At 40.8% G+C, this 25,605-nt stretch overlaps 1 protein-coding gene across 3 annotated transcripts in view; it reads left to right on the forward strand.

Moving 5' to 3' along the window:
* Positions 1 to 25,605, forward strand: part of SGK3 (serum/glucocorticoid regulated kinase family member 3) — a 59,961-nt gene that overhangs the window by 15,508 nt on the left and 18,848 nt on the right. Inside the window, exons 1-5 of one of the 3 annotated variants that reach the window (XM_057426256.1) lie at positions 7,586 to 7,726; positions 15,162 to 15,364; positions 19,769 to 19,852; positions 21,787 to 21,859; positions 24,690 to 24,765. In XM_057426256.1, coding sequence (XP_057282239.1) covers positions 15,287 to 15,364; positions 19,769 to 19,852; positions 21,787 to 21,859; positions 24,690 to 24,765 — 311 coding nt within the window. In that variant the 5' untranslated portion in view covers positions 7,586 to 7,726; positions 15,162 to 15,286. Of the gene's footprint in view, positions 1 to 7,585; positions 7,727 to 8,036; positions 8,133 to 15,161; positions 15,365 to 19,768; positions 19,853 to 21,786; positions 21,860 to 24,689; positions 24,766 to 25,605 lie in introns of those variants that run through there. The other 2 variants (XM_057426257.1, XM_057426255.1) reach the window with 2 other exon arrangements.

Here is a 25,605-nt window from a genome sequence, read left to right on the forward strand (position 1 = left end):
TAAACCTCACCTACCTAACACTGTGTGCCAGAGCACTTGTTTACCAAAGCATGTTTGTTCACCCAAGCCTGTATTTGCAATTCTAGTAGAACGTGCTGTAGCTGGGATTCAGGAGGCTGAATTAAGAAACATCCATACAGAATTACTACTTGGAGAACTTTTTTCTTTTATACTCAGCTTAGCTTTGGTATAGCTTCCTGCACAAACTGCTCAGGTCTCCTGCAAACTCAGATACTTGACCTGTTTTATAGAACTGTATTTATAAACTGAATTCCAAAGAGTCTTTGTGAAGAGCAAAATGCAGGTCTTACAGTACTGTCAGTACTTACAGTACTTACACTTTATGAGCTGTACTGGATAACTTCAGCTTCACTATGTTTAACAGTGCAGTAATTTATAACTGTGTTGTATGCATGCCTGCTGAAACTAGTCCCAGAATGTGTTAGCATATACCAATAAACTGTGTATTTGATGTGTCAAGCACATATGTTGCTATAAATCTATAAGACAGACAGCTATCTTTGTCCTTTCATTATATATGTATTCACCCTTAACTTGGTGGTTAAGTCAAGTCCAATTAACTTATTTTTCCTTATGTTCTTGGAACCCATGTAAATCTTCCATGCTTCCATGGAAGCAGGTGGAGGTGGCTTGAGGCAGTATGTACACTGTTCATCTCTAAGATAACTTAAAACTATGGTAAACTAAGCTATTGGGAGCTTAGCATTCATGCTATTATTCTGCTCCTGGTAGTTGAACTAGTTTGTAGAGAATTAGTTTATGGAGATTTTGCTTGGGTTCCTGCTCCAGACTGCATGCTTGCACTGAGTTAGGGTAGGTGTAAGGCAAAATAAAGAGATCTGGGCAATGAGTACTGGTGTATGTCCATGTGCCCTCAGTTAGTGGTGCTTATCCCACCAACATGGCTGTAGCTGGATGACATCTCCAGGTGGAACCCTGCCAGCTACTGCTTGGATAAGTGAAGAGGGTGCAAACATCAGGGATTGGGCCAGAAGTGAGCTTTGTTGGACAATTCATGTGCACTTCGCCATTAACTTCAAATGCCTTGCAAAAGTAATTTTCAGAAACTAATATTACATTGCTTTGTAACAAAAGACATTGTTCAATTTGCTCTAACTGAGAAAAAAACCTACTCCAAAATGATTGATACAGCAATAATAATACATTTCGATGTATGCATGAGGGAAATAAAGACCTTGAGGAGGATGAAGTGAGAGAAATAGAGATGCATGTATTGAAAATGCAGATGTGATAATCACTGTCTGATACTGCTTTTTTATCTTGAAATTCTACTGTGCATTTATGCAGTTTCTTCCAAAAATTGCTTGCCTATTTCAAATTACCCAGGAGGTAGTAGTTAGTTACAACATAGTGTTGTGCAAAAAGAATTAATTTTCCTAAATACATTTATAAAAATATACAGAGGCCTCAACTAATCAAAAATGTAAACAAAGAGAACTCTTAAAGGAAAAAAGGGTAACTAACTCATGGCCTTACATGTCTTCATGTTTTCAATTTGTTTTCCAACTTTTAAAAGCCCATATAATGCTTGTGGTAGTAAATTGGTTTGCGTGTATGTGTGTTCTCTAATATTTATGTATTTGGTTAAAATGTGAAACTGGTTATGGTATGGAATACATTGGTATCAAGCTGATGAGGAATGTCTGTGCTATGTCTAAGGTAATACATACAGCTTTGCTACTGGAATGAATCATTGGGGTTTCCTTCACACCACCACTCAGCCCATTATGCTCCATTTGCTACCTCCAGATCTTCATGAGCACCAAGTACTTGCACGTAATGAGGTGGTGGCCAGGTCCACCGTTTGTCTGTAGGTATTGCTTGAAACAGGTTCCTTCTCATTGCAAAACACTGTATATGATATAACCAAACATGAAGTATATGAAGTACAGCGAGAAATCCCTGCCTCCGAAGACAGGAGCTCAGATATAGCAATCCCCGCATCTCAGGAAAGAAAACCCTTTGAAGAAGAGTAAAATGAAGTTGTGGCAGTGTTCAAGGCCAGGATGGACAGGGTTTTAAGCAACCTGGTCTAGTGGAAGGAGTCCCTGTCCATGACAAGGGGCTGGAACTGAATGATCTTTAAGGTCCCTTCCAACCCAAACCATGCTACGATTCTATGAAAATCAGGGATGTGAAACTGGCCTTTGTGAGGGGAAAGGGGGGGCATTCCTGGGCAAAGTCTTTGATACTGTGTAAGGAATGAGGGCTGTGCTTGGACCAAGATGGGATCTGTAAAACCTGCCATAAATCTAATGTTCTCCAGATATTTCTCTTCTGCCTGGCGGTGGTACCAGGACAGAAGCTAACTGTTTGCATTTGTTTTGGAGCTCCGGATACTCAGCAGACAAGTAAGAGTCACTGTTAAGGCCAGACTGTAGGTGTTAAGAAGTTCCACATAGGTCTGCTGAAGGTTCAGACTGCAGATACTGTTTCTGGGAAGGACCAGGTATATGTGCTGTAAGCACTGACCAATGTAAATGTCAACATACTTAAGACAAAGGTGCCATCAAACTCAGTGGGACTTTCCCATGTAATTGAGAGTATTTTATTTGCTACTTACTACAGTTACTCTTGCCCAGAGAAATGCTCAGCTAGCTGTTGGCTTCATCATCCCAGCGTGTAAATGCACAGCTGAATAAACTGAAAGCTTAATGTATTTTTTAACAAAAACCATAATTGCTCTGAAGAACACTGGCAGGGAATCTTTGTTCCAAGATACACAGCAACATACTTGTCATACATGTTACTCTAGGTAGGGATAAACTCACCTTTTTCATCATTTAGCTTTATCTCTTTTTCCTTAATTCCTTGTGACACTGCTGCTTTTGGCACAGTGCTTCCTTGTGTGCTATTGTTCATCTTTAGTATATGCTTCAATTGATTTAAACCAGTTTTCTTCTTAGCTTCTGTGAAGAATTTCTTTGATGTGGTGCTGCTGTCATTCTTCTGGTTCATGTTATTCATACTCTGTGATGTTTGTGAAATTATGCCATTACAGTTTTCCTATAGCTTTTCATTATTTTGGCCTGTGGTGTTTGCTATGCTAAATATGAGTCCATGTAGTGTTGTTGTAGATCCTGGTTTTGATCTTCACCAGCCTCTGCGCTCCAAGACATTCTTCTTGTAATACATGGGTTGTCTTCTTTGTGTCTGGAGCGCTGGAAAACTGTCCGTTCACTGTGAATGTTGTTCAGGGTTGGGAAGCCTCATTTTACTTGCTAAATTCTTATGATTTGTCAAGAGATTATACTGAATCTTTCAGTCATACTTGTTTAGGTGGCTTGTAGTAGTTTTGGGTGGGTTGGTTGGTTTTTTTAGGAGAGGAGGTTTAAGTATATGTTTGCAAGGAACTGGTCTTTTAAGTATTCATTTCATTCCTTCAAATTGAAAGACTGTAATCTGGAGACATTTTGTAGTTGATGTAGCATACAAAAAGAAGTACAGAAAAAAAAACATTTCCCCTGTGCAGCTCATATAATACTGAACCATTATTCAGACTTCTCTAATTAGCACAGGCACACAACTATGAAAATGAGTTAAATGAAAGCTATTAATATGCATATGTGCATGAAGTGTTACAAAACCAGTTTTGGTAAAGAACGGTTACCTGGTGACACTTGCACGTGCACTGTGAGGTGTAAATCTTGTCCAGCTAGCATTTCTTCCACAGTTTTAACCCTCAGGCTTCCAGCTAGATCACTTTCCCACTGAGGAGTGTTTTCTCTTATTTGATTTTGTCCTCGGTAGCCCATGCTTTAAGGTAACCTCATGCATCTACGGAGTTTACCAGAAGACTGTTTTCTCCAGTACATGACTCTTGGGTGTCATGCTTTGCTGCACTGAATGCCTGGTCCCAGCTGGCCCATTCCCAAGCCTCTTCAAGGTCCTGTTCATAAGCAGGCAGTGGGGTATGAACATAGATTAATTAGACTCCAGAAATGAGGCTGGGAAGCGGTGTAAAAGTAATAGATAGAAAAAGGGTGGGTGAGTATCTGTCTTCATACATTTTATGGGGTCTTTGTGACTGCTAGAATCCTGGATATTAGACAGTATTTGCCCTAAGTTGTGGATGCATCTTTGTGAGGCCCCATCCATTGCAGCCTGAGGCTTTCCAGAGGGTGATGTTTTCAGACTGCTCAGTGCTGTGTAGGTGGATACAACCTGCCTGGAGCTGGGTTCTTTGATTAAAACAATTGGCACATGCAAAGTTAACTACAATGGCCATCAGTTGTTTCCCAATTGAAGTCTTAAGTTTAGGGGTTTATAGGCTAAATTCTAACAATAATTACTTTAAAAGATCACTTCCTATCTATTGCAGTGTCACGTTAATGTCTTTTGGAGGACTTTAAACTGACATGCATGTGGTTTAACTGCAGTTTCTGGTATGTGAGATACTGTCACAGAAGAGTTAGTTGTTGATTCTAAACACCGTCTCATCCTAGTGTCCAAACATGATGACTCTATTGATGGTCTCCTATGGGGTGAGGAGGTTGTGTTGTCCCTGATTGTGAGGAGTAGGACAGAATACGCTTGGTAGGCCGAGGTAGTCTTTGAATATGCAGGAACTGAAATGGAAAGCTGTGGTGGTGTGGTGTTTGAAGCTGGTAGTGAGGTAATGATTTTGAGGTGTTGCTCAATTGACCTACAGTGTTTTAGCAGTAACTAAAAATATTGGACTACGCTTGTCAAGTGGTTTGGGTTGTGCTTGTTGTGTGAATACTTGAATATATTCTGAAGTATCACAGAATATACATACAGAACTGTGTTCACCAGCAAGGCCCCTGGCTATGTTTAAGCAAAGTGGTTTGCATTCCTGCTTGTCCTTGTCTTGCAATGTACTTTATGCTGTGGTTTTGCCTGTATAGGTCTCTTGCTATTGTAAAATTAGACTCATGATCTTTGATCAGGGACAAAGTTTTCATAGTAATTTAAGGGCATTTCCAGTAAAACCAGAATCTAATTGTTTGGATTGTTGCTACCTGCTTATACTAGACTTGGAGAAACATGTTAAAGGTACCATGCATTTCTGTGATGTCTTGCATTTGCAGTGGGTTGAGATGGGTCCTTCATTTCTCTTTCTTCTTTTCCACCCCTACCACCCAGTCACTGGTATTCTTCAGCAAACACTTTAAATATTTGGGATGACAGTGCAGTACATGGATTTGTAACATTCTTTAGAAGCAAAGTACTGCAAAGCAGTGGAAGAGAGAGTCTTTGTGTGTATTACTTGCCCTGGAAACATAAATGGGATATGCAAGGGAGTTCCTGGGTACAAAAATGTCAGAGTGAATGCTGACCTTTAACTTCTGTTAAAAGGCAAGTTGAGTTCCCTGTGTTTCTGTGTGTGCTATGCAGTTAAACCACCAGGTATCCACCTCCACATTGGAACATTATCCTTTAAAAGCTCATCAAGCAAATCTGTAAATTAGGATTTATTTTTTTTAGGACCTTAACAGTGTTTTGCACAGTATGATGCACTAGGCAAATTAACATGCTGCGGAATTCAGTCAGGCAAGTAACAATTTAAGGATAGGTACCACGCTGCTGCCTTCTGATTACTTAAGATTGCGCACAGCTCCAGAACAGAGAGAGGGACTGCATAAAATTAACCATCTGACAGCCCAGTCTTTGAGTTTTTAACTGTGAGAAAGGACAGATAGCCACTCTTTGGTAGGAAGTTCAGGATTTAGATTGTGCGGCCAGGTAGACAAGAGTTAAATCATTCTTAGGCCAAGGTCATCACCTCGGGTTTCCTAGGTTGAGGCCCTTCTACTAACTGTAAATGAGCCCAGTGGCTCCATTGAGCTGATCTACTGACAAGTGAATGATTAACTGAAAACTATCAGCCAGACAGAACATGAACACTGCAAAACAATTGTAAAGTAAACAGCTCTTGAATACAGATTACCTGATTAAATTATTTGCCAGTAAGTTCTGACTGAAGTTCAAAAGTATTCTGCTCCGGGCTTCACAAGAAGTGCTAACAAAGTTTCCTCAAAACCTGTGAATGTAAGGCAAATACCTTGCCCAATCTGAACAAGCAAGAGAAGGCTGTTGCTACAGTGCAGCGTCTGGATCTAGCAGTGCCTACCCCAAAGCGCAAAACTCCAAAATCATGAAAGGGCAGGTTAGGATAGGAGAGTTCTTCATGTCTTCCTGTACAGGCTGTACTGAAATGAAAGCTTACGATGCAGTTGACTTGTAGCCTGTGTGTTTTCAGTTACAACATGCTAATGCAAACACTTATGTATTTTAAATAGGCTGCTTCTCTGGTTTGTTCTGGGGGAGTGTTTCGATGACTGTCAGTGCCTGACACGAGTCAGGAATACTTGTGCAGCAGGAGTGTTCAGAAACAGGATCTTCTGAATTACTGCTTGCCAGATACTTGCCAATACCTGTGATTGTTGAAATAAAGATCATCATGTCTCGTCAGGCCCTAATGCAAGTCTTGTGAAGACATGCTTGTAGAACATGGGGCTTCTCCATAATCAGTATTTCCTGATGAAAACCTGTGGGATCTTGGGGGCACTTGGGTGTTACATCAGTTGAGACAGTGGAATGGTACAGCGTCTTTACACAGCAGTGGAAAAACTGAGAATCATTTCAGGTATTTATATGGAGGAAGATAAAATGGCATAGACTTTCACCTCATCCTGAGCATTACCCTTTGTATTAGATACTGTTTAAAGACCATAGCAGACCCTCAATAAACACAAGGTTTTAATTCACTGGGCGCTGTGGCCTGCTCTGTTAAACTGCCTGCTCCCTTCTGGCTGTCCTGCACTTCTGTATCTAGTTGGTGAAATAAAGTGGGAGTGATACTGCTGTTGAAACACCTTTTTCTTCTGGAACTTGTATTTTTATAAGTGTTTTATGGCGTCAGTCTGCTCAGAAAAAACTTACCAAGTTACACTTTGTTTTAAGAGGGCTGGTTGCATTTTAACTGGTGTATTGAAACTTACCCTCCCATTTCAGAGCATGTAGAAACACTGCCCTAAAGAGTGGTAGGCATTACACAAACCCCTCTAATTTTTCTGCTAATGCTAATTCCTTATGCACATACAGAAGGGGAGAGCATTCATTACAGCAGCTGGTTGGTTTAGCGACAGCCTTGGCGGTGGGTTGTCGGCACCCCTGAAAAGCACCGAAGAGTTAAAACTGAAGGCCCGTTTGTGGGCAGGGTTTTGTTTTGGGTGTTTCTCAGACTATTTTTATCAGAGTGGCAGCTTGGCTGCTGCTCCGCTGCTGATTTTTCCAGCGTTTCTGCGGGGAGCCGCCCAGCAGAAGCGGGAGCATCCCCCAGGGGCTGCGGGGCGGGATTGAAAACTCATGTTAAAGGAAACTTAGAACTTTTCATTACTAAGGGGGGGGGGGGATGATAACCTCGCCTTCCGGCCTCGGCCAACAGCCCTGGGCACTAGGGTGCCCCGGCCCCGCCGTGCGCCCTGGGGCGGTGGGCGGAGAGCCGGGCCGCAGCTTGGCGCCGCGGGGGCGGCAGCGGCCGGTAGCTGGCCCCGCGGACGCGTCCGTCAGTGGGCCGGGCCGCGTTCATTCGCCTCTCCCGGCCACTGTGGGGCTGGGTCCCGCGCCCGCTGCCCACCCTCCCCACCGGAGGAGTTAACTGGGGGTTAAACGCTGGCTCCTCTCGCCCGCCCTCCGGAGCGACGGTCGCACGTGCGGGGTGCGTGAGCGGCAGGCGGAGGGAGGGAGTGGGGAGCCGCTGCTGAGGCGCGGGGGCTCACTGGGCGCGCTCCCCGCGGTGGCGGCCCCGCTCCCGGCCCTCTCTCTTCGCCCTCTCTCGGCCTCCTCTCCTCGGTGGAGCCGCCTCTCGCTTTTCCGCCAATGAGGCCGCGTGTGCGTTCGCCGGTGGGGTTCCGGGCGCAGGGCAGATGGCTGCGCCTCGGGGAGGGAGCCAGCGGGGACAGCTGCTGCAGGAGCAGCAGCGCGGCGCTGCCGCCGGACCGGGGATGTGCGAGACTGGTAACTTCCAAAGCTGAGGCGCGGTTGTTGGGGTGGCGGTGAGCAGCGTGGGGCCGCTCCCGAGCCGCGCCGGGGGCAGCGAAGCCGGTGGCCTTGCTTGCGAGGAGGTAGGTGCAGTGTGGTGGCCGCGCTGCTCTGGTAGTTGCAGGGTGAAGGGCATCCCCCGGCTGTTACCTGCACGGCGTTTACCTCTCTCTCTGCGGGTGGTTCGCAGGCAGTATGTAGCCGGTGTTTTGGAACAGTGCAGCGAACCTGAGAAAGAATACTGCTTAGGTCTTGTCCTGCAAAAGTAAAACTTTTTAGGCAGTGCTGTCTTGCAGGGATTCAGGTACCACTGAGGAATTTAACTGTGTGGAGGTTAATCCAAAAGTGGTTGTAACACGTTAAGGATAAAGCAGTTCTGACAGCTCGTCTTTCTTAATGTTTGCGTGAATTTTCGTCCTCTAGCAGCTCTTAAAGGTGTAACTGCCCTGCTTCTGGATGTGCAGTAATTTTGCAACGTTCATTTCTTAATCCCTTTTAAACTTAAGATAACGTTTTTGTGCTGGCAGTGCATTTTGTTTCAAGACAGTAAGGTCACTTGAATGCCGTTATGGTTTTTCCAGTTACTTGGCACTGAAGGTTCCTGTGAAAATCACTTGCGGCAGTACTCTTGTGGCTAAGTTGGGTTTGTTATATATAACGCTTTTCAAACATAATCCCAAATTCTGTTTATAGACGCGTGCAGAATGATTCTGTATTCTTAAAGGCTGTTGTTACTGTGTGTTTGTGTTCTTTGAATATTGGTGGTGGTTCAGTGTGGGTGTCTAAATACGGTTCTGATTTTTTATGTTTGTAATTTGTTTGAGTCTTCATGCGCGCATCAGTGTTTAACGATAAAAAAGGAAGGTGTGTATGGAGGAGTGATTTTTTCTGAAGGTATTAAGATTCTTCAGATTTCAGGAAAAAGTGTTGTTAGCTCTTGGAAAGCATTTTGGAAAGTTCACTGTTAATGTTGTCAAGGCAGTCTCCGTCTGTGGTATTTCTAATAAAGCTAGAAACTGACCTATTTCTTAAAAGGTATTTTGACATACTAGTTTAGGTCAGAAATACAGCGTGCTCAGCTTGCACATGTCAGTGAGAATCGCTGGTTGTTTTAATACCCTTGACAACTTGAAAGCTGAAAAAGTAGGCACTAGTGGTTATGTGATGATGATGAATTGTGGTACAGTTGCTTTACAACCTTGATTCCCACCTTTGTAAATTACAGCCTCGCCACATCTGACCTTGTGCACCAAATTCCGTTCTACATGCATAAACAACTGTGCTCTGAATCCTTACAGAATTGAAACACCTTCTTACTCTCTGTGCAGCACCGAAGTAGGTGAGAGGTCAATGTATGCTCTTACCTGCAGGAGTTTGTAAACTGTCCTTGAAGAATGGACATGAAATACTAGCTGTGGTTGCACTGATGTAATGTGAGGAATCGAGTGGCAGTGAGCTGGGCATGCAGTTTGGATATTGCTAAGGGCTCTCTTACTTGCCTTTTATATTTCAACATTTAAGTTGTTGCCTTTTCATTATCCAGCAGCTTTGTGGTTCTAGGCAGTGTGTATTCTGTAAAGCACAGACTTCAGAAGTGTGTTTTCTGGATTGTGAACTATAGCTTGGATTTACATACTTCATTATTTTAAAATCCAGAAATACTCTCTTGTACAGATTTTACCCTTTTGCCAGTTATAGTACACAAAATCCAGTAACTTTGTCCATGTTTGATGCATTAGAGTAACATCAATCTTAAATATATCAGGACACTCCTTTGTTTAGGTAGTGAGACGGAGGATAGTTGGTGACTTTTGTTGAAGGTCATGTAAAAAAATGGGCAGTATATGTGTAAATGAAATTTGGCATTCTATCATTTAGTTTTCACCAAAGGACAAAATGAGGCTGGGATTATTTGCTTTGTGTTTACTGAAGTGTGACTGCCCTCTCATGTAGAGCTGACCATGCTGCAGGTGACCGGTATCAGCTGTTTGTAAGACCTCTCAGAAGTCGTTCACAGCGCTTTTCATTTCTGCATCCTTATGCATCTAAATTTGAACGTAATTGGACCTGGTGTGTAGGAAGGCTGGGGAAGCATGCCAGGAAATGTGCAGGTAGCAAGTTTAATGCAAACTTGATTTTTTTTTTTTTTTCTCCATGTGCTCTGCTGTTTGTGTAAGTCATACTGTCTGAGGCACATAGTAACCTTTCCAGATAAGTACGTACAAAGGCTAAAGATGAAATTATGATGGGCCTGCGTTCAGGATTGAAAGGCGGCTGCCTCCTATTGGCAGTATTTGTTCTTTAGACCCATTTTATTACTTGGGGGTTTGCTTACCACAGCAAAGAACCCGTGTTCTGTCATGTAACAAACATGAATGCAAATAGAGCCCATCCAAGCCACAAATCTTGTTGTGTGCCAGTTAGGGTAATTTACTGGAGCTTATTTTGGGAGGTGGGGCAGATGGGATGCTCTCGGGTGCAGTAGAACTGTGGGAAGGAAATGTTTGCATGACTTCTCCAAAGTAAGTTTGATAGAGGCAAAAAAAAAGAGGTACTCATTTCTTTCCCTTGATTGAGTTTTCACTTTACCTGCTGTCATTTTCTACAAGTAGGAAGAATCAGTTGCCTAGGACTTTGCCCACGCTGCTGCACAGTAGTGGTTTGCTTTCCAGAGTGGTGCTACTAGAGATTTTAAAAAATGCAAGGTAGTGGGTGGGTATGTAAACAGGGAGCCAGTGGCTGAATTCTCAATTCTCCTCAAACTGTAGTTTGAAGGGAGTGTGGAGATACGCCAAAGATTGGCCAGAGCATTTTGGTTTTTCTTAGGATGGACTATTTCTAGAGGTCTGTGTTAGTGGTTAGTATTCTTGTATTGTCATGTGGCCTGTGTGAAACCTCTGTTCTTCAGAACTTAGTTATTCAACAGCTTCTGGCCATCCATCTCTCTTTACAGATTACTTCCTGGATCTCCTAATTAAGTGTTTCTGTTGTGTTGGAATCTGAATATCTTGTCTGCTATTTTCTGTGTATCAGATGCTTGTCTGGTAACAAGAGAGTGGGATACGCTATTTCACCATACAGAGGTTGAGAAAAAGTTGCTTTTCTGGGCTTTCTCAAAGATTGTGTAATGTCCAGTGATATGTTGAGTCATTATCAGGATATTTGTGGAGAAGACTGAGGAAATGATGGAAAGTATGCCAAAGATGATACTTTCTCTAAAGTAAGAGGAAATAAAGTTCTGAGAGAACAATAGGATGGTCTCCTGTATCTTGCTTTCTGTTTCTTTATACGCAGGTTTCTTCTGTAATTAGAATCATGTTCAGGTGGGATTTTTAGCAGCTGGTTATACTGGTGACTCAGTCCTAGAGTAAGTCTTTCAATGCACGTGATTAGTGTATAGGGAAATGCCTGTTCTGTTGCAGTGAGTGCGTATGGGTTCTGGTGATTCTTCCAGGCATGTCTGCAGGGAGACTGTCCTTTTGAGTTTTTGACTGTTCTTGTCTCTGCTTCCCTTGGATTACTGAGAGTCAGAATGAGTATGATAGCTGATTTGCACTGGCCTCAGAGGTATTTAAGGCAATTTGGCTACAGCTGGAGAGGCAGCTGGTGAGAGCACAGCTTCCTGATCTAGTTTTGAACGTTCTTGGCAGAGATTGATGTGTAAGCACCCAGAGCAAGGGTCTTTGTTATATAATTGTATAATCTTCAGGCCATTACATTTTAAAACAGAAAATTTCAGTACAGAATAAAACAATCTGATTAAACTTAAGAAACCTTTTCTAATGCAGTTTTATCCTAGTTTATGTAGAAAGGACTGAAAGGAGGTTGCCATGTATCCCTAAACTATGCAGTGTCTGCCTGTTGCATGTAGCTATTGCAGAGTTGCACAAAATATTTTGCCTTCAGGCATTCAGAAAATTATTCGTTTGTGGGTATAGTACATCCATATAAGGTCTCACAGTGTCAGTGTTCTGTTATTGTCGTGCTCTTACTTCAACAGAGGCAAGGGTCAGCCTGAAATTTGACATTGCTGTGGCTTCCTGCAGGAAACAGTGAAAATAATGCTTGCTTTTTGACAGCCGCCATGGAGAGAATGGACAGTGTAGCTGCTGACAGGCTTGAAACTGTTCCAGGAGGATTTGTGACTTTTGTTCTCCTCTAAAGCAATTGTTTGTGCTTTCCCCTGTTCCAGGCCTAGATACTGCAGCAACTTAAAAGTTACAGCTGTTTCTGAGCAACAGTGGTGTCTTCAACCCTGTCTTCATGCTCTTTCAGTAGTGCCCAAGTATGATTTAAGGGGATTTATTTTGCTACCTGTTTCTAAAGTTCCTTCTCCTGTCTGCCTGTTACCAAAGTTGAAGCCAAGGGCTGTTTGGTTTTAGTTAGAGGAAAAGCTTATAACCAGAGGCAGAGATTTCTCAGCTGACAAGTGTCAGTTTAATTCACTCCTGTCTGGCAACCCTCAAGACACTGCAGTTTGTCATTTTGATGCTGTGGCTGAAAATACAGCTCTACTGTTTGCTATCTGTTACTACTTCACACAGTAAACCATTGCTCCTAAATTACAGCACAATAAAGACTAAGGCAAATCTATCCCCATTTCTACAGCCCACCTACAGTTCAGAAGATACAAGAAGCTCTCAAGAGCTGATATGCTTGTGGCAAATAGAAATTGAAAGAAAGGTCTGATGCTCTGGAGTTTAGTGGCGAACTGGAAATGTATTTCTTCCAAGTTTATTGGGTTAGCATAGTGTTGGTGATGTAAGCACGACTCAAAGGAGATGCCTTAGGGAAAGAAAATACCACAGCCAGTGATCTTTGAGGCAGCTTAAAGAAAGAAATGTGAATGTTGCAGTTTCAGCTTCTTGGCTGATTTATTATTGTTCTTCTCCCCTGTAAGATGAATAAACTCTTCCTGAATTAATCTGGGTGACACTTCCTGCTTTTGTTTTCTGTAGATCTTTCAACTTCAGATCTGGATTAAATCTTGGTCTTCTGATATTCTTTGGACCACATCATTTAATCCATACTATTCCCATAGTGGTTTTTAAAACTAGGACCCTAAGAATGAAAAATGAGGTACAGCCTATATTGTGAGAATGAGTGCAAGCATATTAGGAACCTTTGTAATGAATGTCACTTTACAAGAGGAGAAAGACAGTTAAGTGATACTACTCAGGGAACACCTAATCTGTTTTAAAGCTTTACTTGTTTTTCTGTGATGAGCAGGAAGACGGATAAAACACAGGGACTTGTGCTCAGTTGCTGGTGCTGGACCTGAAATGGCTAAAGGTTGACATAAGTGCTTAGTAAAGTCTAAGTTTAGTGAAATGCTTACAAAAGTGGTGCCTATTTACTGTCTTAGTGGGCTTCTTGCGATGGAGAAGATCACAGTTAACCTTTAGATCTTAATTTGAGTGTGTGGCAGTGGGTCTTAATGCCATGCCAATATAAAAATGTGGAAAATGGGAAGTGTGCCTTGTTGTGATAAAGCTTTAACCATCATTTGCCAAAGGAAAAGAGAAACCAATTTGGAACTTAAGGTTTGGAACTTAACTGACTTTGAGCTGTGTTATAGTCAAGTAAAGGCGTGGGAGTGGAGAGTTTAACCCTGTTCAACCTTATAGTTGCCTAATCAGTGAAGTAGGGAACAATCAAATTGAAGTAAATGCAGATGTAACAAAATAATTCTCTGAACATGGTGCAGTATGGATGATCTAGTATTTAGCTGTGATTACAGTGATTTCAAACACTCTGTTTTATTTAAAGTCACCAGATTTTTGAAAATTACTTAATTTTTAATGGCTAAAGGAGGAATAGCAACATGAAGTTTGAGCCAGAGACGCGATCTGACAGGAAAAATAGTCAGTTGACTGATCAAGACTAGTTGGGTATCAAGAACAAATCTTTTCACTGTATTCCAGGGGCTTTGGCCTTCATGCCAACATAAATATGGGTGTCTCTCTAACAGCAGAATTACACTGGATTAGTCTATGCTTTTTGGAAATTTATGATATGAAATATACAGTTCAGTTTTATACTTCCCTGTTTTAAGAAAATAGGGAGTTAAATGTTGATCTGGGCACTCCTTTCCTCTGGGTGTTTTGAGGAGAACTGAGGTCTTCTCTTTCTAAAAACTTTTCTCATGTTTGTAACTTAGTCAGACACAGAAGTGTTCCAAAAGCTGGGCTGCACTCACTGGATGGCAATGCGTGTCTGAACAGAGGGTTGCAGCTATGTAGTATTAGCTTTGGCTGCTCTTAGGCAGTGCTGAAGTTCCTGTTGTTTGCCCTGGGGTCCAGTAAAAATTTGGTAGTGCTCAAGGCAGGTGTGTAGCTCAGTGAGTGAAGGGGCATCTCGTCAATACTAAGCTCTCTGCCTTTTAGATGTCTTTATCTTCTCGCTTGTGCCTTTTTCAAGTTCTGCAAGGAAGTGAACTTTAACTTCCACCGAAGGGAATGGATGACCTTACTGTTCTGCCAAACCCGGAGTATGGCAAGTATGGGGGAAGAGAGGGCAGAGCAGGTAAATACCCAGGCAGACACATGATGCTGCTTTGTCCCTCTCTAAAATTCATGTGAAAAAGTGGTATTTTCTCATGTTGTCTTTCATCTCTGATGTGATAATTAAATACACCTGCCATGTTGTGACAAATCTGAAATGCCCCCTGGTACAGGCTTCTGCAGTTGAAAACCTTTCGTTTTGAAGTAAAATGTTCTGAATGTACGTGCTTGTGACTCTTCTCAGAGGTCTGATACCAGGTTGTCATCTTTAATTGGTTTTGTGTTCAAACTTTGTTCCTTCAGAGTATTGTCTGTAGTAGGCCCAAATCGGTTTCTAATATGTCTGCACAACTCAGTGATATGTTGGTTGTTTTTTTTTTTTTGGGGGGGGGGGGGGAAGGGTTCACTTTTATCTGCAGAGAATGTGAATTATTTCAGTGAAACAACGAAGGACCACAAGCATGAAACTGTTTGCAAACTAATGATGATTATGACTGTATATGTGCATATTAAAGTGCATTTCCTGCCAGGAAAAGTTCTTGTCATGCAGGTTTTTAGCACTGAGTTAAGTGTTCCTGTATTTAACTTTCCTTTTATTTTCACTTTAAGATTACATGATGGAATTCACATTTTCTCAAGAAAAACTGTGTATCTTGGATCAATACCGTTGAAGATACCTTCTGTTACAACACCTGAAGCAGGGTCCTGTAACATTCATCAGAAGAACATATACAATGGATCACAAAGAAAGCTGCCCAAGTGTTAGTATTCCGAGCTCTGATGAACACAGGGAGAAGAAAAAAAGATTTACTGTAAGTATGGAAGTGTGGAAGCACTGTAGGTGAATGCAGTTTGTGGATATCTGTTCACTTGCTTGTGTGAGTACTGGCCATAGTCCAGTGTGAGAAGTTGTGAATGTTTTACAGTGTTGCCTTCTGCAAAAGGAATATGGCTTTACGAATTTCTGGTGGCTTTACCCCCAAGGGGCAGCATTTTCTCATACATAAGCGTCCAGCTGCAGGGATAACATTTTGGTACTAAATCAGATTGAAATTTGGTATCCTATGTGATTTTTCATGTGCTTTGGATTGGTTTCTGTTTGTGGTTGGGGTTTGGTTTCTGTTTGTTGTTGTTTTAATGGCCATTTTTTTTAACAGATACCCCATTATACTTCTGTGTGTGTAAAAAAAAAAAAAAAAAAAATTTTTTTGAAAGCCTTTTTTCTGCCGTCTTTCCTGTTTTCTGATTGTAAGCTTTTTCCTGTCCTGTTCTCATTTCCACTCCTTGTCATTCCCCTTCCTCTTTCTTTTTTTTTTTGTGTCCCAAAATGACTTGCTTTCTGGAAGTGAAGTCTTCCCATTCTGTGGGGAAACTCTTTGCATTGCATGCTGAAAAATAAGGTACTGTGGCATGGATTTTTGTTTTGCTTATATTTATGTTGGGATATAAATACAGCATCAGTACTTCCTTTAAAAAGTTCAAACTGTTTCATTGCTCTTGTGCAACTTCCTCTAAGCTTTTTTTTTTCTTCTTCTTTTTTGAGTGAATTAGTCACTCTTCAGATGTGGAATGCAAACACCCTTACACTGAGCTGCTGTCTGAAGAATGCAAAACACCAAAGATTTAGTTTGAGATGTATATCTGCCCTTCCTTTTCGCCTCCGTTCCTCTGAGAAGAATAATGCTGTTTGATTTTACAAGATGTAATTTGGGGAAGGAGTGTGCTGGTAAAGGGAACAAGCAAAAATGCTTTGGAGCTCTTTTTTGCATGCAGGTGAAACTCAAACAAGCAGGAAAAATGCCATAGAAGTCTAAACTTGAGCAAAACAGGTTTCCTCAGTGTTGGCAATTCTGCTGTTAAAATGTGCCAGTGTGGTACATTTTTGGTACATACTAGTGTTGTGATTTCCAGGTCATTTTACCTAGAGATCTGTGTGACAACCTTAGAAGCTTAAAGGCACATTCTTTGGGTGTACTTTCTTGCTACAAGCAAGAGTAGGAAACACGATGAATGAGGAGTTGAGGGTTGGAAAACAGAATTGAACCCAGCTTGCACTGTGCGGTGAGGTATGCTTTGTCTTGCTACCTTCTGCTTTTTACATCAGGGTATAATTAGCAGCTTGACTAGAGCTGCTTTTCACAACCATGCTTTTGAGTATTATCACATATATTCTAGGATTTGATAATAGAAGTGAGGGTCATACTAAACTTCATGGTAGGAACTCTGAATTCCAGCATGTGCCTGTCAGTGATTTTACTGTGTCTCTTCTGTTGTAGCTGGAGCCCATCAGTACTGCTTTTGGTGCTTTTGGTGAGGGAGGGACGTGGGAGATAAATAAGTCAAGCTTCTCAGTTTTGTCTTTGGAAGTGAACTCTTCATTGCTCCTGAGCCTTTTCATAACCTTTTATTGAATATTTTATTTATTTTTCTTAAATAATGCACACTTTTGATGTATTTACTACCAATATAGTTTTTCTTGACAAATCATTTCAGTGTTTGAAGGTTTTGGGTGTTCTGGCTCCTTTTTGCTTCCACTTGATTTGTAGTAACTAGTCCCTGTGTGTATCCACTGTAGTTCACTGTCCTGCCTTTTTTTCTGAGGATTCAAGATTCACTTTCCTCATAAAAAGACCAAAATCCTTGCTTGATTTGGACCATATCTGGGCATATTAATTGTTGTGCTGCTCTTGCTGCATAGTGGGTCGTTCTTTTGTCTGTCTTGCCAAATAGCATTGTTTTGGATTTTGCTTTTATCACTGTGCTGTTTGATGTCTGAGGCTTAATTTTCTCTTCTGACCTGTTCTCATTTCCCTTCACTCCCATCATATGCAGGCTTATTAACAAATCTCTTTCAAGGGTGCTGTTGTCTGATTAAATCTGGAAACTGTCTCAGACCTGTACTGTATAACACTAATCCCTAGCCTTATGGAAATTGTAGAGTTGGGGTTTTTTTTTTTGGTGGTGTGTTTTTGTGTTTTGATCTTTTTGGTTGTTGTTGACACTTTAATAGTTCCCTTACTTTCTCATGCTTGCCTTCTTGATACTGGAAAACAGCCTGCCTTTTTTCTTATCTTTGTTCTATACAAGCTGAATGTTTAATCCAAACAAGCTGAATGTTTAATTAGCTACCTAAACAGAGTTGAATCCTTTTTATTTCAGTGACTTCTTTTGTGAAGAGATCAGTCAGATCCAGAAATAGCTGGACCCTCTCCTGTCTATATCTGGGAAGGTAGTTTAATGGAGATGATTGTGGTGGTGGTGTTTTCAGAAACTCTGTTTGGTTTTCTTCCTTTCCCTGTTCTCAAAGCTTTGGGTTATTTATCCACATGTTATAAGGTGTGGATGCATCTGATGTATGTTTTAGGAGTTTTCTCAGACTAGTTTTGATTTAGAAGTAATCAGATGTAAAAACATTATTACCTAAGTAAGGCTAGAGCCTTCCAGCCTGCCTTTCTGGAAACCAGCATTGCACATCTTTCTCAGTCATTACATAGGTGGAGCTGAGAGTAGTAATACAGCCCAGAGATGTTACATTTCTGGGTTTTACCAAATTCTTTGTAGGTATCATATGTGTTCTTACCATTTAGTGCTTCCCTAACTGTTGAACTTGCAGATTCTCCTTTGTTGGGTATGCAAGAGCTTTGGTGATGCTGTGAACTGAATGACCTCATGTTTCTTTTATGCTCTGTCATGTAAAAAAACGTTGACAGTGTTGTAGTTCTACAGCTGTTGTAGCTGTTCTACAGCTAGCTGCTGTGAGAGCAAAACTGTTTGAGGTTGCCAAGGAGGTGGATCATCATCTTGTATCCCAAGTTGTGCTTGCCTGTGCACTTTGAAGTCTATGCATTTTGCCCTGCTAATCTAAGAAGTCCATGAACTGCTTCTTAAGCTTGTTGGCATTGGTCTGCCATGAAGTCATGGGGAGTGAATATGTTGGTGTTTGAACATTATTTGCAGGACTTGATTGCTGTCTAGATAGCTGAACGAGGCATCTAAGTTAAGAAGGACAGTACTTAAGTCTTTGCAGTGGAAGCTTTTACTCTTTCCAGTCTAGGGAGGCTTTAGAAGGTGTGTAGCTATGTTTTATGCTAATGCTTGTTGAGCAGTGGAAGGGGAAGCTAGTTTTTGAAGAAAAGTCTTATCACTGTCCTACCGGATGCTTCTGTTCAGCCCCCTCTGTTCTCCAGGGGAGACTGAGAGCAGCTTATTTGAGCAGTTAGCACAGCGTGAATGCAAATCTCAGGCTAAGGAACTGACAGTGGTGGTTGCCACTTCCACTGTGGGAGTTAAAAGGAGAGAGGTAAGCTGCTGCTGCAGGACAGAAGGGAGACCAGGATATTGGTCATGTTATCTGCATCAGGAGTTAAAAGCCTTCTGCACTTACTTTCTTGCTATGTCCATCCTCTTCCCAGGAGGAATAGCCAGGTTCCTTCTATAAGTACAAGAAGGTGGAGAAGGGAGGTCAACTTGCATAAGACACAGTAGCAGCCTGCTGGACACTCAGCTATCAACCAGATCTATGAAGCTAGGGACTGACAACCTGCAGTCAGCTGACAAACTGGAGACCTCTGTTGTGATAAGATTTGATTGGCCAAGCTGTTTAGCAGATTCCAGCAGCTCCTCTTTTGATCCCAATGCTGTGTGTGGTGTGATCTGACCTGTGCTATATTTCAGCCACAGTAGTGTTTTCCCCTCCTTGAACAATTGTGTCATCTGCCAGGATCCTGACTATTAATATGTTTTCAAGATGTTGCAAGGAACAGTTACCTTTATAACTGCCTTCCATATGTGCTTTCTCTTTGTTTTGGTGAAGGCAGTCTTCAGTGTTTAAATGCTTTACTTCCTTTAATACTAGTTTTTGTTATGTATTATCAGATTGTTAACAAATTTCCTAGCAAATCTTTATAGACTGCTATCTGATGGCTAGGTGTTCTTGTTGGGTATGAGCTAATTTATGACACTCCATTACATCAGCTTTGGTGTTAAGTTTTTGCTTGCCTGGTGTTACAAAAATAAATCTGTAAAATCCCAGACTCTTCCAGTTTTTCTAATCATTTGTGTTGATCATTTGTGACTTAGCTATGAGAAATATATGGCTCAACAAGTATGCTTACACATTACATTTAACGACCTTCCCTTATTTCCACCACAGGACTAAACCTGGTGGGTTTTGTTCAACTATGTTGTTGCCTATAACTTTATCTTTCTTACTACAGGTTTACAAAGTGTTGGTGTCAGTTGGCAGAAATGAGTGGTTTGTCCTCAGACGGTATGCAGAGTTTGATAAACTGTACAATACGGTAAGCAAAACGCAAACTATGAAAACATGCCAGAATAGCACAGAATAACTTTTGTTTGCAGTGTTTTGGTTTGAGTTAATTCCCTTTTGAAGAGTTTGAGTCAACATTCGATAACCGTAGGAGCCTATTGAAAGAAAATGACAGGGTGGGGTTTTTAAACTTTGGTTTCTTTGAATTTCAAACTCAAAATCCACTTATCTGTTGACTTTTTTTTTTTTTTTTTAGTTATTGCTTGGGATCATAGTGTAATGAGAGAAACCTCCAAATTTAGTTTATCGAAACATCTGAAATGTGCATTTGTTCATGATGGTAAAAAGCACTGCAAAACTCATACCATCAAGATAAATTAATCTATAAAATAAGTGGTTTACTTTGAAGTACTGAAAGCTGTGAACAGCTCCTTGTTTTTTGATATAAACTGTTCCTGTCTGCGGTAGGAATAGTTACAATAGCCAAATTTTGCGGCAGTGGTCCCAATGGAATAGGGACTCTCCATCAAATAAGTATGGTTTTGCTGGGTTTGTTGCTACAAGGGGATTTTGCCCCTTTTACATAGTGGGCAAGTGGGGCACTGACTTGCTCAAATGTGTAGTCCATGATGTGTCCTGTGTCCCTAGTTGTCTCCAGTTTTTCATGTGTAGAGTCTGTACCTTTTGCTTTAACAAAAAGAGAAATGATTCCTCTGTGATCCCCACAAGAAAAGATTACCAGCTGTGTATCTGTGCCTCCTTTTCCCATCTGTTGCTCCTATGGGAAGTAGTCAGGCTTTTCTCTCTTCTGCTTCCCTGTACATGGATTTATATGTGGCAATGGTATACAAATACAGGCAGTGAGCTTGGAGTTGTCTTACCAGGTTTGAGCTGAAGTCAGCCTGGATGCACCATGGTATGCTTTGCCTGCATCTTTTGCAAGGGATATGAAAACAAAGCATCCCCTTTTCTATACCTGTAGGGTGAGTGTTGGTGATCCTGTTCCCTTTGCCACGTTCTCTTGCCATTCAGATTAGCATTGCTCTGCGGAAGCTTGTTCAGCACTGGTCTTTCTAATGTGTGTAGGGGTGGAGATCCTGGAGAAGCGTAACCAGGAGGACAGAGTCCACTTTCTGTTCTGTATAATTCATATAGTACACCAGGAAGAACTTGTGCTGCTAACTGGAGGAGATACTGATGTTTCTAAGGAGAGGAGAATTGCTAGCTACTCTGTTAAAAAACTACTGTCTTAAAGAGAATGTGGGTAAGATTGCTCCTCTGAGCTCTTGAAGATGAAGCAAATGTAATCAAGGCTCGGCAGATGTCAGGGTTTTTTTTTTTTATAAATTCAGTGCTGTTGTATGCAATCTTCTGGTCAGTTTTACCAAGTGTAGAATATAATCAAATTATCAAGTGCATCATTGTAAAACAGGCTGTTCATCTATTTACAATTTTGGCTTAGGGGTAGGCAACTTGTGTTTTCTAGAGCTTTAAGAATGTTATTTGGGCAAAACCCAGAGGCCTGTACCCTCAGCCCATCTTAAACCTTATGCATACACCTCTATGCAAGCAAGCAAGAAAAAAAAAACAAACCTGAGAGACTTGAGGAAGGAAGTAAAGAGGAAAATAAAACCAACATTGAAATGCTAACCTGTGTGTTTTAATCTGGGGCAAGTGGAAAATCCTTTCAGCAATATTGCAGGAGATAGCTACAATAATCCATAGCCTTTTAAAATGTGATGGCCTTTGAATTTAAAAGGGTATGAGTGGTGCAAACAAGCTGAGTACAGATTGGGGTTTGTTTGTTTATGCTCTTTTTACAAGTGTATGAGTAGAGAAGATGACAGAGAAGAGCAGAATTACTAATAATCAGATGTTCAAACTGTTCATCAGAAAACAAAAAAAAAGTGCAATTGTTTCTATTGATATTTAAGCACACTCCAATTGTATGTGTTTTCTTTTCAGCTAAAGAAGCAATTTCCCACCATGAACCTGAAGATTCCAGCTAAAAGAATATTTGGAGACAATTTTGACCCTGGTAAGTTACTCATTTTGTCAGTTTTTTTTTAAGATGAAAATTGATCTATTCCAGCCTACAAGGAGCTATCTTAGATGAGCTTTACAGCAGTCCTCAAAACAGTGACTAAAACAGAGTTTAGTCATGCCCCAGTCAGGAGCAGGAACCAGCGTAGGAAGGTATTCTACTTGTGATTGTGAGCAAAGCATTGCTTAGTGGCCCCGAACCACTCTTGCAGTGAAGGCTATAGCTCTTCCCAGCCCTCCCATATTCACTGTTCTGAACTCTCAAGGTGTAATCTCTGTTCTGTAAAAGCAAAAGCCAAACTGCAGACTCTTCTAAACATAAGCCTAGCAAATTTTAACTTCCTTTGTGTGACTTTACCTGCCCTCTCTGAAAAATGAAATAACTGAAGGATTTATCTTTGAATGCTTTTGAACTCTCTGTATCTAAATGTGCTTCCTTGTACAATTTAAATGAAAATGAACCTCTTCCTGTTGTTGTTCCACTTAGAGATTCCTGTTTGATGTTCACACGATGTGATCCAGTTAACAGTGATAGGTCCCAATTAAGCTTGTTCTGTCCACATCAAAATACTCATTTGAAATCACTTCTAAACTGCACTGAATTAACCTAGGTGGTACCACTGATGAATAAATAAAAAGGCAAATGGGAAGGCCAAGGATTTGCTCTGTGTGTTTATACTCTTCATTCAGGGTATTTTTCCGTAAGGGTGTTCTTGATGGTCATTGGGAATCTCCCACCCTCCCCTGGCTTGCTAATGTGGTCAGACCGAGTCTGTAGTTTCACATCCTCCTCCACCTATTTCAGGCATTTGGTTTTCTCCTTTGCAGAAGAACAAACGGATCCAAAGGTGTTGAACTCTTGCAGTGTGTTCTTTTGGGGTTTTTAGAATTCTTTCAAACAAACAAATTTTTGGCAGTTACTGTTAATCATCTAGGTGCTGACACAAAACTCCTTTTTATTTTCTATTAAAATAATCAAACGCAAGTATCCAAGCTCTGATGGCCTCTTTTGATGAACATGTGAATGATTGCCGAAACTTCTACGTGGATTGTGTCTAAAGGGATTTCTTGGTTTGGTTTCTGTCCTTTTCTCTGACCTTGGGGTTTTCAGAATCGGCAGAAGACCTAGTAGTGTGGTGCAGTCTGGGGTGCTGTACAGCCAAATGTACAGGTGGATTTACTGGAATCACATTTAGGAAACTGCAGTTTAAATGGCGGGGAAAGAACCTAAAACTTTATTAAAACTATATATGTAAAGCAAAGTCCTCAGACTTGTTTTACATTTCCATGAACTACGCTGAAATCCTTGAAGCATGAGAAACTGAATAGTTCTTAAGATGTTTCTTGCTGGGGGGCAGGGTGGAGATAGAGCCATGATGCTCTTTTAAATAATTATCTTAACACTAATTTAGTGGATCTTTGATGTAGTGTTTCTGCTGGCTTCTGAAATGTCACATATTTTACAAATGTTGAAAAAGTATTTTACCTCTGTCAGTCAGTGTTTGTGCTATTGTCAGTCCATGGATTGTACTATTGCCTTGGAGTGCAATAGAGAGAAACTTCCATATATCCCTCTTCCCAAAGTCTTCCAAAAATACTGGTGTAACATAGGTTGTCATCTCAGTGCTTCATTTTTATTGTCACTTAAGTTATTTCAAAATTAATCTGGGTTTAATGTCAGAAGTAGGGCAAAGGGAAACCATTGAAACCAGTCAGAGTACAGAACTAGAAAATGACAGAATACATTTGGAGCTGACCTGATGCAGGTGTTTTATCTTCAACATTGTGGGTAACTCTGTAGCCTTAGAGTGGCTGATGGTACCATACATCTACCATACTGAAACTGCTGATGTTGGTGACTCCCATAACATCTTTGTGCAGCTTTATCTTCCTGCTTGATGTCAGTAATTTGGGATTATTAAATACCTGAACAAGGATTGAGGGATTATATCCCTAGAACAATGTAAATATTTTTTTTGTAGTATTTGAAATACAGCTTTTAATTGAAATTGAATTTTAATTTAAAATTTTAACAGTGGTCAGCAATTTATATATGACAGAGTTACCTTAACACACAAATAAAATAGGCTTTTTCCATACAACTTGTTGTTGACATGAATAATGAAAGACAAGATTATCCTGTTTTGCACTTTATTTCATGTTAAAGAGTTTTAAATCCCTTGTGTATCTTTCCATATTGCTAAAGGAAAGTTATGTATCTTAAGCTTCAGGTGAGGGTGGAGATGCTGAGGATTGCTTTTTTAATATCAGAGATGATGTCCAAGACAGAAAATAAAGCATTTTATTTAGTTACCTTTAATGATTCCATCTGAGTTCCCGCTGGCGGGATGAGCTGTGCAGCTTTCCCGCTGCCATACATATATTATGGAAATGTGCTGCTTGGTGGGACTGTTCTTGTAAAAACTTGATTTGTGCAGCTTATGCCAGGTTTTGCCTGTGTTTTGTGGGTTTCGAACAGAATAGGTCCTGAAGGGCTCACCAACACAACCAAGGCTGCACAGGTTAGCCTGCTGTGCTTACACGCTGTTCTCGAAGCATTTCAGTACAGTTCTAATCCAACTGACTCTCTACATTTTCTAGTAGTGTTACAGAGAAACTGAAATTTGTTCTTTCACCTCACTTGAATGTGTTGAGCCTGTGATTTTTCACATGTAGAACCAATCCTTTTCTTAACCAGTCATGAAGCAGACTCTTTTTTTTAATTGCTGTTTAAGTCCTAAAAAACCTCTATGTTTGAAATTGAAGTCTTTTACACAAGCTGACCGATCATTCTAATAAATCTATCTTACTTTTTTTTTCTCCAGATTTTATTAAACAGAGAAGAGCAGGACTGAATGAATTCATTCAAAATTTAGTTAGACAGCCAGAGCTATGCAACCAGTAAGTAGTTTCATTTCTATAGGACTGTATAAAATACATGAGGTATCAATACAAAGTTGAAAAATAAGTTATCTGGTTAAAAGTAATGTAATTTTCATGTTTGATGCTCTTAAATAAACAAACTTTACTATGGGCTGGTGAACAGTAAAAAAATATTTTTGTTTTCTGAAAACTGATCTACAAATAACCTGGGAGGCAGTTAATGGATCTTAATTCAAGGGGAGCAGATTCCAGTGTAAACTCTGTTGCTGTAGGGCAGGTGTTTGTTTTGCCCGTGGCTGTCCTGTTTAACAACTCTGCTGTCACTTGCTATTAAGTCACTGCCTGAACTTTTTTGTTAGAGGAGTTAGTGTGTGTGTTCCAGAACTTCGTAAGCATTTTAACAAAGTAGCTTAATCAGCTTGCTTAGGCGGCTGGGGGTAACCAAGCTGCCTGTCTAAAGCAAGTGAATAAGCTTGCACATAAACTGTTCCATGAGAAGAATTGCAGGTGTGTTAACCTCCATCAGTGTCCTGCTGGTGAGTGATGGTATGCTGGAATCAGCTCCAGTTAAATTTGAAGGATAACACTTCCATATGTGAATTTATCTGGGGGCTAAACTGCATTTTCATTTTCATTTAAATCTGTACCTAATAAATTTAAATCTGTGCAGCTTTCTGTGTTGCTTCAACTGGTAAAATAGTAAAGCTCTATGTTTGGCTTTAGTGTTGAATAAATGTCTGTAACACATATGCTTTGTTTAATCAGCCTATGTGTACAACCTGTTAAACTGCCTGTTTCCCACAGGAAAGAAAAGAAACCTTGAACAGTATTTCTGCAGCGTGCAGTCAGCATTTTTTT

The sequence above is a fragment of the Pezoporus wallicus genome, unplaced genomic scaffold (assembly GCF_028554395.1).
Source record: "Pezoporus wallicus isolate ANWC-B61680 ecotype Strahan unplaced genomic scaffold, APGP_CSIRO_Pwel_v1 contig_4131, whole genome shotgun sequence".
NCBI classification, from domain to species: domain Eukaryota; kingdom Metazoa; phylum Chordata; class Aves; order Psittaciformes; family Psittacidae; genus Pezoporus; species Pezoporus wallicus.